The sequence below is a fragment of the Xenopus laevis genome, chromosome 2L (genome assembly GCF_017654675.1).
Source record: "Xenopus laevis strain J_2021 chromosome 2L, Xenopus_laevis_v10.1, whole genome shotgun sequence".
In the NCBI taxonomy this organism is placed as follows: domain Eukaryota; kingdom Metazoa; phylum Chordata; class Amphibia; order Anura; family Pipidae; genus Xenopus; species Xenopus laevis.
This window is the reverse complement of record NC_054373.1, coordinates 55,103,703-55,121,448: the sequence shown is the minus strand read 5'-3', so window position 1 is coordinate 55,121,448 and position 17,746 is coordinate 55,103,703. Positions and strand designations below refer to the sequence as shown.

At 39.8% G+C, this 17,746-nt stretch overlaps 1 protein-coding gene across 1 annotated transcript; it reads right to left on the bottom strand.

The window, feature by feature from the left end:
* Positions 1–1,226: 1,226 nt before the first annotated feature.
* On the bottom strand, positions 1,227–15,152 carry LOC108708063. Its single transcript, XM_018246351.2, has 4 exons — positions 14,804–15,152; positions 8,253–8,770; positions 3,542–3,709; positions 1,227–2,124 (listed from the first exon to the last, which is right to left on the bottom strand). The coding sequence occupies exons 2-4, from the start codon at positions 8,743–8,745 to the stop codon at positions 1,883–1,885; spliced, it is 903 nt and encodes a 300-aa protein (XP_018101840.1). The 5' UTR covers positions 8,746–8,770; positions 14,804–15,152; the 3' UTR covers positions 1,227–1,882.
* Positions 15,153–17,746: the final 2,594 nt, after the last annotated feature.

Below are 17,746 nucleotides of genomic sequence, written 5' to 3'. Positions count from 1 at the left end.
CTCTTATCTGGAAAACCCCAGTTCTGGATAATAAATCCCTGTAATGTGTACATTCAAACTGCTTTAGTAGCAAGGTTAATTAAACTAGACATTTTATTTTATATACTGAACTTTACCAGTCTAAAGGTTCAGCATGTCTATAGTAGAAATGATCCAGACCTTCAAAGTTGTCACCAGAGCTCCTCGTCACATGCTCAGTGTGCTTTGAGCAGCTGTTTAGAAGCTAAGCTTAGGGGTAGTTACAAATTATCAAACAGAAAATGAGGGTTATCTGTCATATATATACACCAACAGATGAACGGCACTCCGATAAAAAACAGGCTTTTTATTACTGGGAAATGTGGAAATACATAGGCTTTACGGGTTTCGGGAACACCTTCCCTTAATCATAGGCCTATGATTAAGGGAAGGTGTTCCCGAAACGCGTAAGGCCTATGTATTTCCACATTTCCCAGTAATAAAAAGCCTGTTTTTTATCGGAGTGCCGTTCATCTGTTGGTGTATACATTTGTGGCAGTGGGGACACTGCGGACTGAGCACCCGACCTCAAAGGAAAGCAGCTAAGTGGTGGTGAGTTGGAGCGGTCCTAATTGGTGTTGTTGAGTTATCTGTCATATAAGCTGATGCTACAGGGCTGATTATTAAATTCTGGTGATAATTGCACTGGTTTTAGTTCTGCCATGTAATGAGAATCTGAATTAGCTACTTATCAGCCATATATTGTAACATTTACATTATATTCTGTATATACAAGTGATGCACCATATCCAGGATTTGGTTCAGTAGTCAGCCAGGATTTGGCCTTTTTCAACAAGATTAGCATTAGGTTGAATCCCTGTGTCTGCCTGAACCAAACTAGTTTCCTTAAACTCTTGTGACTTTCTGTTTTCTCTTTTTCCCTTCCCACTACTGATTTGCATATACAAACTAGGGTTTGAATTTGGTTCGGTATTTGGCCAAATCTTTCACAAAGTATTTGGGGGTTCCGCAGGATCCCAAAATAGTGGATTTGGCGTAATCCTAATATATATACAATATAAAGTGAGTCGGCCCCTAAACTCAGTAAGTGACAGCAGCACACAACATGGACATTGAATCAGTAGAAAAGAAGCTACTGGGGCATCTTTGGAGGCACAGCTCATTACTGCTAAAGGGCTATGATTGCAGTGGGATGGCACAGAAGCCCAAAACATAGGGGCATATTTATCATACTGTCTAAGAAGTTGAGTGAAACATTACCGGTGATTTTGCTCATAGCAACAAATCAGATCTTTGCTTTTGTTTTCTAAATGTTGAAACCTAATTGCTGATTGGTTGCTCTGGGCAACATCACTGGTAATGCTTCACTCCAGCATGATATATAGGCCCTATAGTGTTCAACATTACTGCCGTACTTTTTTGCTAAGCTTTAGTTCTCATTTGAGGTGGGTGTTCTGTTCATTTGTGGGACCACTATTTAAAGCCAATTTAAAAAATAGCCACAATATGTTCTAAGAGTAAATTTAAAAGGACACAGTCATCCATGTAAGAAAATTGCTGCTTTGGTTTAATAGCAAGCTGCTGCCCATTTGCCCCGCTCAATACAATATTTTGAGGATCATAAATGGCAGACTTCCCCAATGTTAGTGAATGAGTGGGGCCTGCAGCAAGTGAATCCCTGCTTTCACACAATAGCTCACTTTCCCTGTTCTTTCAGCTGTTGGGGACCTGACAGGGCAGCTATGGCAGCCCTAAAGTTCCCACTGCAATGGATACACAGCAGTTTGATTTCTTATAGGGATGATAGTTTCCATTTAAATTGATAATACACGGCCACACTGGTTGGGCAGTTTTTGGCAGATCGGTTGGCCATTTTGAATATATGTATATTTGTATCTTAGGATCAGACAATTTTTTGCAGTGAATTGTATGTATCCAAAGTGGACCCACTAAAACTGGGATTCATCTCCTTGTCTCCTGGTAGAAATTCAAGTCTAAATTGACCTGGTCTTGAATTAAATGGGACATAGTCAGGCTGAGAATCCTCCTCTTCTAGAGCCGTCATGTTAGGATTGTAAATTCGGGGTCCATCATATAACCCTCCCGAAATGATTAATGTGTCATCTGGAGCAGAATATCTGTCCGCTGTAAAAGAGAGACACAGACATTAGTTATCTTTTAAAACTCAAAACACAGTAGAATTCCTAGCTATACAGTGTGGGGCAAATTTATCAAGGGTCAAATTAAAATTAGAATTTTCTATTTTTTTATGGCCAAAACTGTCAAATTTGACTAGGAAATTGTTCAAATTCAAGTTTTTTAAAAAAAATGTAATTAGATTTTCGAGATTTAAGAACTCAAATTCGACTATTCGCCACCTAAAAATCTGCCGAATTGCTGTTTAAGTAAGTGGGAGACATCCAGGGATCCATTTGGAGTTGTCTGCAGCCTTCCTGACATTGAGTTTTTTTTGGAGATAAAACTCGAATCGAGTTCTTAAAACTCAAATTGAATTTGATTTGATTTTTCGGGTCGATTGCCTGAATTTTGAGTTCATGGGAGTTTATGAACTCACATGAATTCGAAATTGAACCTTTGATTAATGTGCCTCTATGTGTTGCTTTTCAGAATGCTCGGTAAAAATATTGCCTTCCCTTGTTTATCTAACAAGTCTGAATGCTATTCATTCAGTCATGTGATAGGATGGCACTCAAAACAATACAGTAAGAGAAAACATTGTCTGGTTAATGCAGATCTTATGTCTGCCAATTGTATATATAATTAATTGAAAATGTAATTATTTTTTTTAAATTTAAAATTGTTCCCTGACTGTTCTTTTACTTTGTTTTTCTGTCTCAAAAATTTTCTTTTTATATACAAATGTTTTAATTATTTGCAAGTGTTCATAAATTAAAAATAAAAAATTGTTTTTTGCCCCATACAAATTGAAATACTTACACTTAGTAAATACTGTATGCCCCTTACTGTTGCAAATGGAAGCAAATATTGAATAGGTGTCACCAATCTCTTGCTGTTCTCCTAATATACTGTACCCTGTTCAATCAATATCAATACTCAGGGCTTGTAGACATATAAATCTAGTTATCTCAAAAAGTTGTTACAAGTTTTTTAGTGTTCCCAAAACAGAAATATTTTTTTAATACACTATAAAAAGTAAAATTACAATATATGAATTAATTTGTAATTAGGGATGCACCGAATCCACTATTTTGGATTCGGCTGAACCCCCGAATCCTTCGTGAAAGATTCGGCCGAATACCGAACCGAATCCAAACCCTAATTTGCATATGCAAATTAGGGGTTGAAAGGGGAAAATATTTTTTACTTCCTTGTTTTGTGACATAAAGTCACACGATTTCCCTCCCCGCCCCTAATTTGCATATGCAAATTGGGATTCGGTTCGGCCGGGCAGAAGGATTCGGCCGAATCCGAATCCTGCTGAAAAAGGCCGAATCCTGGCAGAATCCCGAACCGAATCCTGGATTCGGTGCATCCCTATTTGTAATAATGTGTTCCACATCTTTACAACATTGATACTTACATGAATCATACTGGTATTCATTTAGTCGTTGGTGTGAATACTGAGATCTCCTTTTTTTGTATTTCCTGAAGATGAAGACAGTTATAGCCAGGGAAACAATGCCTAAAACAGTGCCGAAGATTGAAGTCAAAATGGTCTCAGAATCTTTTAAATTAGAAATTCTTCCATCTAGAAAAAAGGCAAAGAGCAAAAGGATAATAATGATATGTGCAAAGTTCAAAACTTTTACATGGAATCATGAGTATGCAGTGCAGTTTTGGGCTCCAGTACTTAAGAAGGATATAAATGAGTTGGAGAGAGTGAAGAGACGTGCAACTAAATTGGTTAGGGTGATGGAAGATTTAAATTGTGGTTGGAGTTGTTTTCTCTAGAAAAAAGACACTTTGGAGGGACATGATTATACTTTACAAGTACTTTAGACAGCAGTATAGACTAATAGCAGGAATTATTTTTTCCCATAAAAAGGGTAATCGCACCAGAGGCTACCCCTTTAGATTAGAGGGACAGAACTTTAATTTGAAGCAGTGTAAGTTGTTCCTCACAGTGAGGACAGTGAGGTTGTGGAATGCCCTGCCCGATGATGTTGTGATCACAGATTTTATTAATGCCTTTAGGAAAAGGAGAAGGAAAGCTACGGAGGCATTTTATTGCCACTAGATTAGCTGCAATAGTGCAAGCTAGAATGCTATATTTATTCTGTAGAATGTTTTACCATAAAAAGATCTAGAAGCTCTCTGTTTGTTCGGGATAGCAACTGCATTATTAGCTTGGTGTGACATCACTTCCTGCCTGAGTCTCTCCCTGCTCACTTATCGCTCTGGGCTCAGATTACAGCAGAGAAGGGGGGGGGAGAAGAGGAGCAAAGTGAGCATGCTCTTGCCCGGGGCAAGGAGTTTTAAGCTGAAATGAAAGAAGGAAGTCTGATACAGAAGCCCATGTGTACACAATAGAAGGAAATAAATGCTGTGTTTCTTTTGACAGAGGACTCAGAGCAGCATTACTTTGAGGGTTTACTGGTATATTTAGGTGGACCTTTCTGATAAGGCTTACTTCGTTTTAACCTTTCCTTCTCCTTTAAGAGTGGCTTGGATGTTTTGTTGGACCAGCAAAATATCCAAGGCTATTGTGATACTAAAATCTACAATTAGTATAGCTACCAGTATATATAGTGAATAAAGTACCCCCTCTTGTAAAATATAAGGATATTATAAGTTACTGAGGTTACATGAGTTACATGACCATATAAAAACACAAGGCCAAAAGCCCAGTATTTTTATACAGGTTTATAAGGATATCGTTTACAGCATATTCATGGCTCTTGTGAATTGTATAGATTTAAATGTGAGTGTATTGATAGGTGGGTATATGTATGCACTGGAGGTCATTTGGACGGGGCTGGACTTGATGGACTTTGGTCTTTTTTCAAACTAACCAAACTATGGTTCCGGAATGCCTTTCCACAATCTTCTTTCTTCTCCCAGACATCCTCTTCAGGACAGTACAGAAATCTCTGGGAAAATTCTATAATATGCATGTGCCCGCTCTAACTAAGGAAGAGGCCTGGAGAAGATTGCAGTACCCCCGGGTTGTGCGTTATTTGAGAGAGAGGCACCAGCCTGGGTTAACAAGTAAATAAAAACTTGGCACCGCAAGTGATTTTATCTTTTGTTTCTCAACAGAAAGAAAACATATCTGTTTCACAGATTGAAGGTTTGCTATTTACCAAATTTTCTTGTGTATTTCGCTGGTATGTTTTCAGTGAAATCATTCAGAAGCTCAAAGCTGTCAAGATTCATTTAAACCAACAGGAACATCATCATTTGTTGGAATGGAAATCTTTCTATCACTCAGCCTCTGGAGAATTTTCAAGAGCTGCTGAGAAATCTCAAGTTGCTTTGTAATCTATGGAAACCTTGCGTGATGCTCAAAGAATCAAGTGATAATTCCCAAGAACAAAAAAAAGTAAAAAAAAAAAAAAAACGCATTTGCCACAAAAATTCAGTTTAAACTAATCTTTCTTTATTTCAAAAACATACAATTATATTGAAAATTCACCCCAATTATTAATTAAAAGTATGTGAGATGTCAGAGAAGAGTATGATAACCAAGAACGGATGCCTGCCTACTCACAGGGAAGTCTGCAACTTCATTATATAGAACAGGTATGGAACCTGTTATCCACAATGCTCGGGACCTGGGGTTTTCGGGATAATGGATTTTTTCCTTATTTTGATCTCCATGCCTTAAGTTCTAAAAAATTATTTAACGATTAAATAAACCCCTGCAATAAGGATTAATTATATTTAATTTGGAATCAAGTACAAGGTACTGTTTTATTATTACAGAGAAAAAGGAAATCATTTTTAAAAGTTGAAATTATTAGGATAAAAAGGAGTACAGGACGTGGCATTGCTGTAATTCAGAGCTGTCTGGATAATGGGTTTCCAGATAATGGACCTATGTTCTCATTTATGGGTTTTTTCCGTTTATTATGGTTTAGGGGCAGTGCTGGCATTGGGGAGGGATGAACAGCGATGCCATCCCTTCACTTTTTTATATCTGTCAAATAGTATCCCCTCAGTGGGGAGGCAAGAGTTTTGAATCCCACTTCTCCTCTCCACTTCTGCATGCAAATAAAATGAAGAGGTATGTAGGTATGTGGCACTACACAAACAATCAGCTAGCAAGTAGAACAAAAGGTTACAATTGTATAACCATAGAGTAAACAGAAACTGCAACTGACGTGTAGTCCAGGAACTATAGGGGGCCCAGTGGGACTGATAAGCAGCTGCAATATACATTTATGGAAAATGTCTTGTCTCTGAAGTTTAGGGCCCAATGATCATCCTGTGGGACCCGATAACTAGTAATTCCACTGCTGACAGCTTAATGCAGGTAATAGTTCATATAAGTAAGTAAATAGATCCCAATATAACCACAGCTGCTTATATTGGGATCTCTTTACTTAATTATATGAACTATTACCTGCATTAACCTGTCAGCAGTGGAATTAAATCAAGCATGTTACTCTAAAATAAGTAGTCGATATAAATAATTCCATTGGTTAAAGTCAGGCAGTTCATTGGGGGTCAGTGGAGTTTGCCCTAAGCTGAAACTTCACTTCTGTCTGCCCTGTCACATTGCTCAGCCTTGACATTGTTTGAGTTTCCAGGCAAGTCTTTGTAGGAATCTTAAAATTATTAAAATTGAATAGTTTTAACATGTTTATACACTGTACTTAATTTTGCAGAACTTGGCTGCCCCCCCCCATAGGAACAGAATTTCACCAGCCCGGAACTATAGTCACCCCCTGTCCAGGGTTGGACTGGGCCAATGGGACAAAGGGAAGAAACCCAATGGGCCCCACCAGCACGGAACTGCTTCCCTGATTGGCTACCCCTAACAGAAAAGAGTCCAGAGTACTCGTGGGGATGGGGGGGTGAGAGTTTTGAAGTCAGAAGGGGGCCCCAGGTAACAGCCAGGGGGCCCTTGGTGCCACAGCCCTGGTGGGCCCCAATGCTCCAGTCCAGCCCTGCCCCTTATCCCACCTGATTTACAAAAGCAAGTGCAGTTGCCGGTCCACTAAACTGACCGCAGTCCCGTTTATTAAATGTACTTATTTCACATTCCAATTTTAATGTCATTACAGCACGACCACAATGATGCTGAAATTATGGCATAAACTCTGTATTGTGGGTGAAAACATGGTGATCCCTTCTGAAATAATACTTTGCACACTGCACTTGTGCAGGGCCGGGCCCTAGGCAACCTGGCCAGGACAACCCCCCCCCGCTCGTGTCTGGCGGGCACGACTGAGAGAAATGGGAGGGAGACGGCTGGCGCGACTGAGAGAAGAGGGAGGAAACGGAGAGAAGGGAGGGGAGAGCGATTGAGTGGAGAGAGGGGTGAACGAGGGAGGGGACAGCATCAGGGAGGAGGGTCACAGGAGGGAAGGTAGACTGAGGAGTGCAGACTAGGGGTAGGCAGAAGACTATTTTAGAGGTAGCTGTCCACCGCCCCCTATCATTGTGCCCTAAGCAGCTGCCTCTTCTGCCTACTCCTAGTTCCAGCCCTGCACTTGCGGTAGAAAAGTGATTGTATATTTTTTATGATCATGTGAGTTCAGTCGATAGATGTATTGATCTTTTCTTAAATAGTTTATGTGATGCCTGTTAAGCAGAGAAGAAGTAAGTAAATGTCAGCCAAATAGACCACAAAGTAAGATGACCAATGTAATAAACCATAAAAAGCAAACTTACTTGTTTCCTACTACTTGTTTCCTACTACTACTTTTTCTGTACTTTATTAATACAGGTATGGGATCAATTATCCAGAAATATCAAAATTATGGGAAGGCCATCTCCCATAGACTCCATTTTAAGCAAATAATTAATGGTTTTAGAAACGATTCCCTTTTCTCTGTAATTATAAACTACTACCTTGTACTTTATCCCAGCTAAGATATAATTAATCCTTATTCAAGGCAAAACAATCCTATTAGGTTTATTTAATATTTAAATTATTTTTAGTAGACTTTTAACAACTTGTTTCCACCTTTCACCTGCCCTAAACCCCACTCTAGTCTAGTCTGATGTTTTGTTGATAAAATAGTTTACTGCTTAGGCAAATTCCAAGATAAACAAATATCTAGGCAGTTAAGGAGCCTGGTATCACTTTTTATAAATAATCCAAGAAGATTGTTTTTCCTTACCTGTCAATGTATCTGTTGAATTTCCAGAAGTCCGTTCAGATGATGTTACTGCTTGAGTATTGTTTGGCAAAGTAGTATTTTCTTGGGCTGGGTGAGTTGTGTTTAGGGTTAAATGACTTGTACCACCAGTAAAACCAGTCACTGATACATTGATAGTAGACAGCAAAGTAGCGATAGTAGTTATACTCAGAGATCCATTCTCAGATGGGGAATAATCTGTTGTAGGTCTGGTTGCAGTAAAAGCAGTACTTAATGCTGTAGTGTTTTCATGACCTGTGCTTGAGACATTACTTGCATCATTTGTTCTGTCCAAAGACGAATGCACTGATGAAATGTACTCAGTACTCCTTAAACTCACAGACCTCCCTTGGGTTGTAGACGTGACATTGTCTAATGCTATTATTGGTACATTTTCAGCCATGACACCCCATAATAAAACCATGACAGAAACAAACAAGATGGAGTCAAAATATTTTGATACAATTAAGGCCATGGCAGTTGCTGCAGTAGATGAAATTCTAAAAATAAAATGAAAAGAAATGTAAATACCATGCAATCTGTTAGTTTTGTTCAAAAGCACATATTTGCCTCATTTCTTTATTACATAACCTTCTCATGGGGCACCACAAGCAGGAATGAAATGAATACAAAACAGGTAAGTAACAAAATAACTATTATTTTTGATCTTGCAGTGACTCTTATCAACAACATGCAAGAATGAGTTTTATAAACCTACACTGCCATGTGATGGATCTGCATAAAATAGTCGGTGAAGTGAAATGAGAAAAAACCCCTGAAAATTGGCATGCACATATATATTAACCTCCTTTGCCTTTGCCATAAAGCCCCTAAAAAATCCTGGTGCAACCAATTACCTTCAAAAGTCACATAATTAGTGAAATGAAGCCCACCCAGGCCCGGACTGACAATCTGAGGGTTCTGGCAAATGCCAGAGGGGCTGCTATAAGGTGCCATAGAAAGGAAGTATTTAGTGGGTTGGTGGGGGCTGTTTGAGCCTCCTTGAGGGCTGATTGATTACATCAGTAAAAACACACCTTTTCTGAAAGGCCCCAGAGGCTGCAACATGGTACCACAACAAACCTGCCAAGAGAGGGCCGTCCACCAAAACTCACAGACTGGGCAAGGAGAGCATTAATCAGAGAGGCAGCACAGAGACCAAAGGTAACCCTGAAGAAGTTGCAGAGTTGCACAGCAAACACTGGAGTATCTGTCCATTGGACCACAATAAGCCGTACACTCCATAGAGCTGGGCTTAATGGAAGAGTGGCCAGAAAAAAAGCCATTACTTAAAGTTAAAAATGAGAAGGCACGTTTTGAGTTTGCCAAAAGGCATGTGGGTGACTCTCCAAATGTATGGAGGAAGGTACTCATCACCCAACACCATTGCCACAGCGAAACATGGTGGTGGCAGCATCATGCTGCGGGGACGTTCTGAGCAGTAGGGACTGGGAAACTGGTCCGAGTCGAGGGAAAGATGGATGGTGCTAAATACAGGGATATTCTTGAGGAAAACCTGTGTCAATCTGCTTGTGATTTGAGACTGGGACGGAGGTTCACCTTCCAGCAGGACAATGACCCGTAACATACTGCAAAAGCCAGACCAATCCAAATGAGAATCTGTGGTCAGACTTGAAGATTGCTGTTCACAACAACAACCATCCAACATGAAGGAGACGGAGCAGTTTTGCTTTGAGGAACGGGCAAAAATCCCAGTGGTAAGATGTGGCAAGCTCATAGAGACTTATCCAAAGCAACATTGCAGCTGTAATTAGGTTTGCCACCTGGCCAGTATTGATGGTTGATCCCAATGTTATTAATAGGGAAAAATTATAAATTTCAGAAAGATTTCAGGGGCTGCATGCCGTCCAGCTGCACCCTAAGGAGCACTAGGACATATAACTCCCCCGTGTGCTTGCGGTGGGGGGGGGGCGGTTGCACAGAAAGTGGTAAGGCTAGGACCATGCGGCCTAGGGCCCTGCAAAGCGAAATCCGGGCCTGGTTACGGAGCACAGGCAGAATCTTCTGCAGATGGACAGTTTATCAAGGGATGATAAGGATATTATTGGCTAAACTGATTTATTACACATAGCCCTAATGTATTTGCTTTTTATATATATGTCCATTACCTTCTAATATGCCCTATTACTTAGCAATGCTTATATAATACGTATTGTGATGTCTCTACCGTTTTAAAAAAATTTAAAATTTAAAAAAATTTAAGTTTAAAGAAAAAAAAACCAAGGATGCTACATGCCAACCACACCATAAGCCCTGACTGTTACTTGGCAGACTCTAACACCAAGCACTTACTTCTGAATTCAGGGACCTGTTCAGCTGATTTATACATACTGTACATGTACCTTTCCAGACCGATTGACAATAAAGAGAGAGCTGTTTCAAACACTTCGCCAGACGAAAATTTGCTCAGACAATGCTAATTTACTAAAATGCAATGTTGCGTCCAGGGCACCGAACACTGGTGAATTTTCACTTGCGTTACTTCAGCAATCAAAGAGAAGTTGCGCTAGTGTTGGCTAATTTGCATACGGAGGGAAATGATAAAGTTGAATGGACATATATGTTGCAGCAAATACATTACATTACACAAGTCCAGGGAACCTTAATAAAGAAAATCGAGTTGTTATAATGCCCTACACATGTGCCCACTGTATAGTTAATGTTCCGTATGTTAGGAAATGTATGGGGGAACCTGGTTACCCAAAATTTTTTTAAGGACTTTTGCACTGGCGAAAGAGTGTGAATGATCGTTAGCGTCTGTTTTTTTTGCTAGCGAAGTTACGCCTGCGCCCGTTAGCCCTGGAGTCTCAGCTGTGTAGGCTACATACAGTCAATGGATATGGGTCTCCCCTACCTCCCCCTAATGAATACAGTTTTGCAGATAATCCAAAATCTGGGTAATCCTTGCACTCCATAACTGCCCCTGAAGTGCTCATGTCAGGGCAAAGTATGAAAAAAATGTTTCTGATAAAATATCCAAAAAACTTGCTCATTTGGGAGGTGGAGAGTTTAGGAAGCGCTGCTTGGCAGAACTATGTCCCCCACATGATCCAGTTGTGTACAGTAAATTGTAACAGTCCTACTTAAATGAATGTGTAAGGGAAACTGTAACCCTGCAATGTTATTTTAAAATACTGTGTATAAAACAAAAAGCCACATGTGCTGTTGTTAGTAAACAGAAGTCCTGATAAGCAAGTTGTTAATAAACTGTTATGTAATATACTGGCATATTGTTATTTGTTCTCTAAATGTTTTGACATTAAACATTCTGATTTAACTGAAGAATTCCCCTAAGGAAAAAAATTCAAACATAGCTACAGTATCCACAAAATGATTTCTCTATAACTTTAAAGGATAACTAAAGCCTAAAAATGAATGTGGCTAAAAATGCCATATTTTATATACTGAACTCATTGCAAAAGCCTAAAATTTCAGCTTCTCAATAGTCACAATGATCCAGGACTTCAAACTTGTCACAGGGGGTCACCATCTTGGAAAGTGTCTGCTCTGAGCAGCTATTGAGAAGCTAAGCTTAGGGGTCGATGGAAATTATCAAGCAGAAAATGAGGTTTGACTGTAATATAAGCTGATGCTACAGGGCTGATTATTAAATTCTGATGCTAGTTTCACTGGTGTGCTGCCATGTAGTAATTATCTGTATTAATTACTAATCAGCCTTATAGTGTGACATTTCTATTCTATGTGTACTGTATATTTTGAGTTGGTCCCTAAACTCATTAACAGAACATGCACAGTGAATCAGCAGAAAAGAAGATGGGAAGCTACTGGGGCATCTTTGGAGACACAGATCTTTACACAGAGCATTTTTTGTATTCACTTTCCATCCATCACAGGATTTTCAAAAGTTAAAGTCAGTGTTCTGAAAGCTGCAATAATACCGGCCAATGTGTTATAGACAGAATTGGAGAATTCAGAAGGCTTTCCAACAATTCAATCTTTTGTTTTTTTAATATTTCAAAACATTTCTGGCAGTCAGGAACTGTATTAATGAATTTACATATTTATAAAAACTGATACCTGTATCAATTTGTCTGAATGTGTGTTGCTACTTTGAGCTCTCTCATTTGAATCCTTACTCCAAGATGCAAAGCACTTATGGGGAGAAAGTTAAAATCATGGGGGTACCCCCTCCATTTTTATATTGATTTACCATGTACTGTGGCCCATTGCTCCTTTTGGTAGAAAACTGTACCAGCCTTGAGTATTTCTGTGCGAGCACCACCAAGTGATGTTTTTTCGCCTCTTCGTTGGCCCCAAGCCAACACGTGTGCATTTGAGTCAGTTAGGCTTTTTGCTTTGCACATGTCTAGTGTTATGTTAATGTATTATAATCACTGGCCCCGAGTGGTTATAAATTTCCTTCTCCTTTAGGGCAGAGACACACGCTCAGATTCGGGGAGATTTAGTCGCCCAACGATAAATCGCCTTTCCTTCGTGGGGGGCTAATCTCCCCAAACTGCCTCCCACCAGCTAGAATCGAAATCGCCGGTGGGATGGCACTTGGAGCGCCTTTGTTTTCTGAAGTTGCCCCAAGTTTCCTCGCGAGGCAACTTCGGGCGATTTAGGAAAACTAATCCCGCTGGTGATTGACATTCTATATTTGTTGCTGGGCGACTAATCTCCCCGAATCTGAGCATATGTCTCTGCCCTAAATTGCATCTACCCATACACACAACACTTTTACTGGCTTGTTTAGTCCAACCTTATTTGATTTCTTACTTTGTTACTTACTTTATGTATGATCACCAAATATGCGCTTGCACATACTGTAGCTGAAACAGTAGTTTGAACTTTTATACAATCATTTAATAATATGTATAATCACAGTTTTAAAAGATCTAAAGTTTCATCAGCAGCTTTCAATGAAATCCTATCTTTGTATCTTCTCTATCCACTCTAGTCTGAGCCATCTCTCTCCTTCTGCAATATTCCAGGCTTCCCTTAACCACACTACCATTGCATCTATTTTTTAAACATGGATTATTTCTTTAACACGGATTATTATTATCTTTTCAGCTTGCTTCTTTCATTCTGCCCAAAGCTGTTTATAAGTGCTGTATTCTGTCACATGCTTATGTTCCTTCATTCTCTCTCTAGTTGATCTATTTGCAGTCGGGCTGTCATATTGTTCATGCTGTGTGATCAGATGAGTATGGCAACTAAGCAGCTGAATCAGATCTCAGAGTCCTGCTTTTTTGTTTATCCTTTTAGTGCGTGTTTTGATTAATCAGATTGTATTCTAATGATGGTGTCAAACAGAGAAGTCTATGGAATGTTTGAAAAGACCTAAGGTGGATAGGGTTGCTGCCTTTTCTAGAAAAAAATACCAGCCTTCCTCTATTTTTTTATTTTTCCCTATTAATAACACTGGCATTAAGCATAATTTTTACCGGCCAGGTGGCAACCCTAAAGGTGGCAATACACAGGCACATTTAAGATGCCAATTCGGGCCCCTTAGACCATTACAGCAAATTATTTGCCTAAGTATAGGACCCGTCCGGCTGGACCACCTGCCGATTTCTGGCCAGATGTCAACTGGGCATGTTTGATTTTCCTATTGGATCAAGGACTGCATTGGGTAGTTGTGGTCCTCTCTCGAACTGCTCCTATTCCTGCCATTGTAATCCACCTGCTGATGCTATGCTCTGCACCTTGCGACTGCATTTTTTTTTCCAATGCATATCTAGATGCTAGACCAAAGTGCTCTTTGCTGGAGCAACAAGGGGTGCTCTTGCTCTTCTACCTGGTGTTGTAAATTACCCCTTATGAATCACTTATGTTTAAGGTCTTTTTTAATATTGCTCATTATAGTGTTGAGGAATTAGGTTTTAACAATCCAGAACTGGATCAGCAACCACTTATGGGGTTAGTCGACATCTCTGAATTTGGTGTTTCTAATGTTACAATGCATTTGTAAGCCTTCACAAAGAGCCAATGACAGGAAGTCATGGGTCTGTTACTCTTTTGCTGCCAAACACTTATCAAGGTGCCTCTAACCTTAGCTACCTGCTTACTGAGTGGAACAACATTATAAGGAAAATTAAATAAAACTGAACAATCATTCAAACCTTAAAAAAGTTTCAGTTGCGTTCTAGACAAATTCAAATGCAATCCGAATAAAGAAATGCAGCTATGGTAAAGGAGAGTTTGCATTTGAAACATATGTTACATGCTGCATTTAATTATTGCAGGAAAACCTAAGCCCAGTAAAGTCACACCATTCCATTTGTATCCACACAGAAGAAAGAAGAGACAATAGACGTGTGTAGAAAACCAAAAGTTATTAAAGAGAAATGATAAAAAGTTGCAGTAATAGTTAATAAGAAACATGATTACCAGTTAGGGTGTCTCTGTTTGTAAATAACCACAGTTTCAATACAGAAAAAATGTAAAATGTCTGTAAAGCGCTGAGGAAATGTGCTGGCGCTATATAAATAACATTAAATAAATGGATAAGTTTTATAAAGATTCCTGGCTACATTGCTCCTTACCTGGCTTAGAAGGTCCTTCCAAATAATCCACACTGTTTATGTGTTGCTGCCTTCTCAGTTCCAAAAAGGGATTGTCTGAGACAAAGCAGGTTTATTGCTCTGTAACGCAGTTAAAAATACTGCTCTCTTCCGGGTGAAACACTTTCTAAAATACTTCGATACTTCACAGGCTTTGTTTAAAGAGTTTCAGTGACTCTCTTTTCACCAATGTTCCCTTTAGCATTTCAGCAATAGTTGGAAGTTTGGCAGCTTGGATCACGGGTGGATATAATACCTGCACGCAGCTGTTCTAGGTTGTAACAGGTTTACTGTTTGCTGAAAGCCTTTGTGTAATACTCTCCCCGGAGGGCTGAACCAGCCATGGTAATATCTCTATGGAAACGACTGAAAGTTTAACCAGTGTTTAGAGATTACATAGGGTGGTTTTACAATAGGCCTTGGGCGCACCTGAGGATGTGGCCTGGTGAGTTTCAGGGGAAGGTCTTGTCTAATAATAAAGGACTTATAACACCTATTCAGTGTGAACTAAATTTGGAATTTTTTCCAACTTGAAATCTTTAAACAGATTTATTAGTTCTGCCCCATCTTAGTGTTTAAAATGCCGCCCCATAATAAGCCAATTGTACAGCTCAATATATAAAAAAACTAGTCATACAAGGGTTCATTTACAACGTATGTGCAGAAACAGGTCCAATCCATGTTTTTGCACTTTACACCCTGCACTGCAGGCAATATTAATTATTGCAGGTCTTTGCACTCCAAAACAGAGAAAAGCTGCAGCTGCCCCCTTGAATAGAGCACTGCCTCTGTTCAGCGTTACTGTACTCATGAGGGTCAATACGGGGAGGCAAATAGGTGTCCCCCCTCCCACTATTCATTTGTAAACTTCTGCATGTGGCTAGCTGTGAGCAGAATGGGGCCCTGAGCAGAACATCATATACAGTATATATAACAACAGATGGCATGCACTCAGCTGCACTCAGGCCAATGTTCTGCATATCAATGGAGCTACAAGGAGCTGCGGATGAGACCAGATCCACTTCACTCTTCTTGCCTACAAAACTCAGGTGGAGAGAAGCAGAACTTACTCCACATGATACTGTAGAAAACTAATTGTTTTAGAAAAGGTGGTAAAACTGACCATACACATACAGATAAACAGTGTTGGACTGGGACACCAAGGACCCACCAAATAACTTTAGACCAGGGGCCCACTCTCAGTACTATTTGCTTCCTCTCCTAACTCAACGTCTATTCTCCTAATCTCTTTTCTTTACATACTATGCTATCTATTATTCCATCTATTTAGCCTCTTTGTTAAGGAGATGAGTAATGGCCATGAAATAAGACAAATGTTTAGAAGCAGGAGGGCCCACTGACACCTGGGGAGTTTTCCTGGTATCCTGGTGGGCCAGTCCGACACTGCAGATAAAGCTGTATAATAAAGCAGATAATAAATAGGCTTATTGAGGGCTTAAGGTGGACATAGACAGTCCAATCCCATACAAAAACTGACTGAAGCACCACACTCACTGGCTAACAAAGTGCATTGGCCATTTTCAAAACTTCAAAGAATTGAATAATATCCATAGTATACAGACAATGGTTGGAATAATCTGGCCCCCATACACGCAGCTAAAATCATTTTGTACATTTATTTAGATATCATCACTATTTGGCACCATTTGGCTCAGCTGACATGTACATTAGCACACATTTTCCTTCACTTTGAAAAAAGAATGGGAACTAAGATTGTGACAGTGATTTGTGACCCAATAGCTTGCAAGCTACTGATAAGTTGGGTTCTTGACAGCAACCAGAGCACTTGTGTTCCTTCTTGTTCTTTGAGGCTATGGTCAAGAGTTAATAACCAATACTTTTTCTTTTATTTTCCTTATACACGCAGAGACACAGAGGCAGCACTCTGAAAGGCAGGATGAAAACCAGAAACATTTGAATCATAGATGGAGCATCTGTGTCAAAAGGACAGAAGAAGCCTTTCAAAGGATAATAAATGAGAAGCAGGTCTATGATGCAGTATTAATCAGACAATTATACACTACGGAAAACAAAGGGAATTGGATAGCTGTGTACAGAAGCTCACAAAATGTAGAAACTAAGATAAAAAAACAGATGGTAGTCAGTAAGAAGATAAACAGAGACATTTCTTCCCACATTCCTTCTCTGTTCTTTTCCCATTGAAACTGTTCTCTGTTCTGTCACCAATTCCTCACCTTTATTCCAGTGCAATTTATCTTCAAATCTGTTTTATTGTCCTGATTCCCCATTCTCTTATGCCCTTATTATATACCTATTCTTGTGCAGGTATTAGCTTGAGAGTTTCTGTGGCTCACAAGAACCCAATATGCACAACTGTAAGGGTAAGCTCACACTGGGCGTTTCGGGGAGATTTAGTCGCATGTCGAATTAATCGCCTCATCTCTGCGGCGACCAATCTCCCGGAACGCCTCCTCTCACTCTGTGCTGGCTAAGATTAAATATCGCCGGCGCTAAGCACACGCTGTGATTTGCTTTCCGAAGTCGCCCAAAGTTTCCTTGTAAGGCAAATTCGGGCCAACTCTGCCAGCGCAGAGTGAGGGAAAGCGTTCGGGGAGATTGGTCTCCGCAAAGACGAGCCGATTAGTCGCCAGGTGACTAAATATCCCCGAAACTCCCAGTGTGACCTTACCCTAAAATTTTAGAGCAGGAGTCAGGAAGGATTAGATAACTATATGGAAATGTAATGTGTGTATTTTGGTGCATGTATATAAATATAAATGTATATAAATGTAATCTGTTTTTTGCACAACTGAGTCTCATTAATGTACTGTAGCTGCAGTTGTGGTTGTAAATGACCCATAGAGAGTTCACTTTGTCTGCAGCTACACGGTCTGTTGCCCCTGATCTCTTGTGACATTTTAGCTATGGGAATTAGGGTCTATG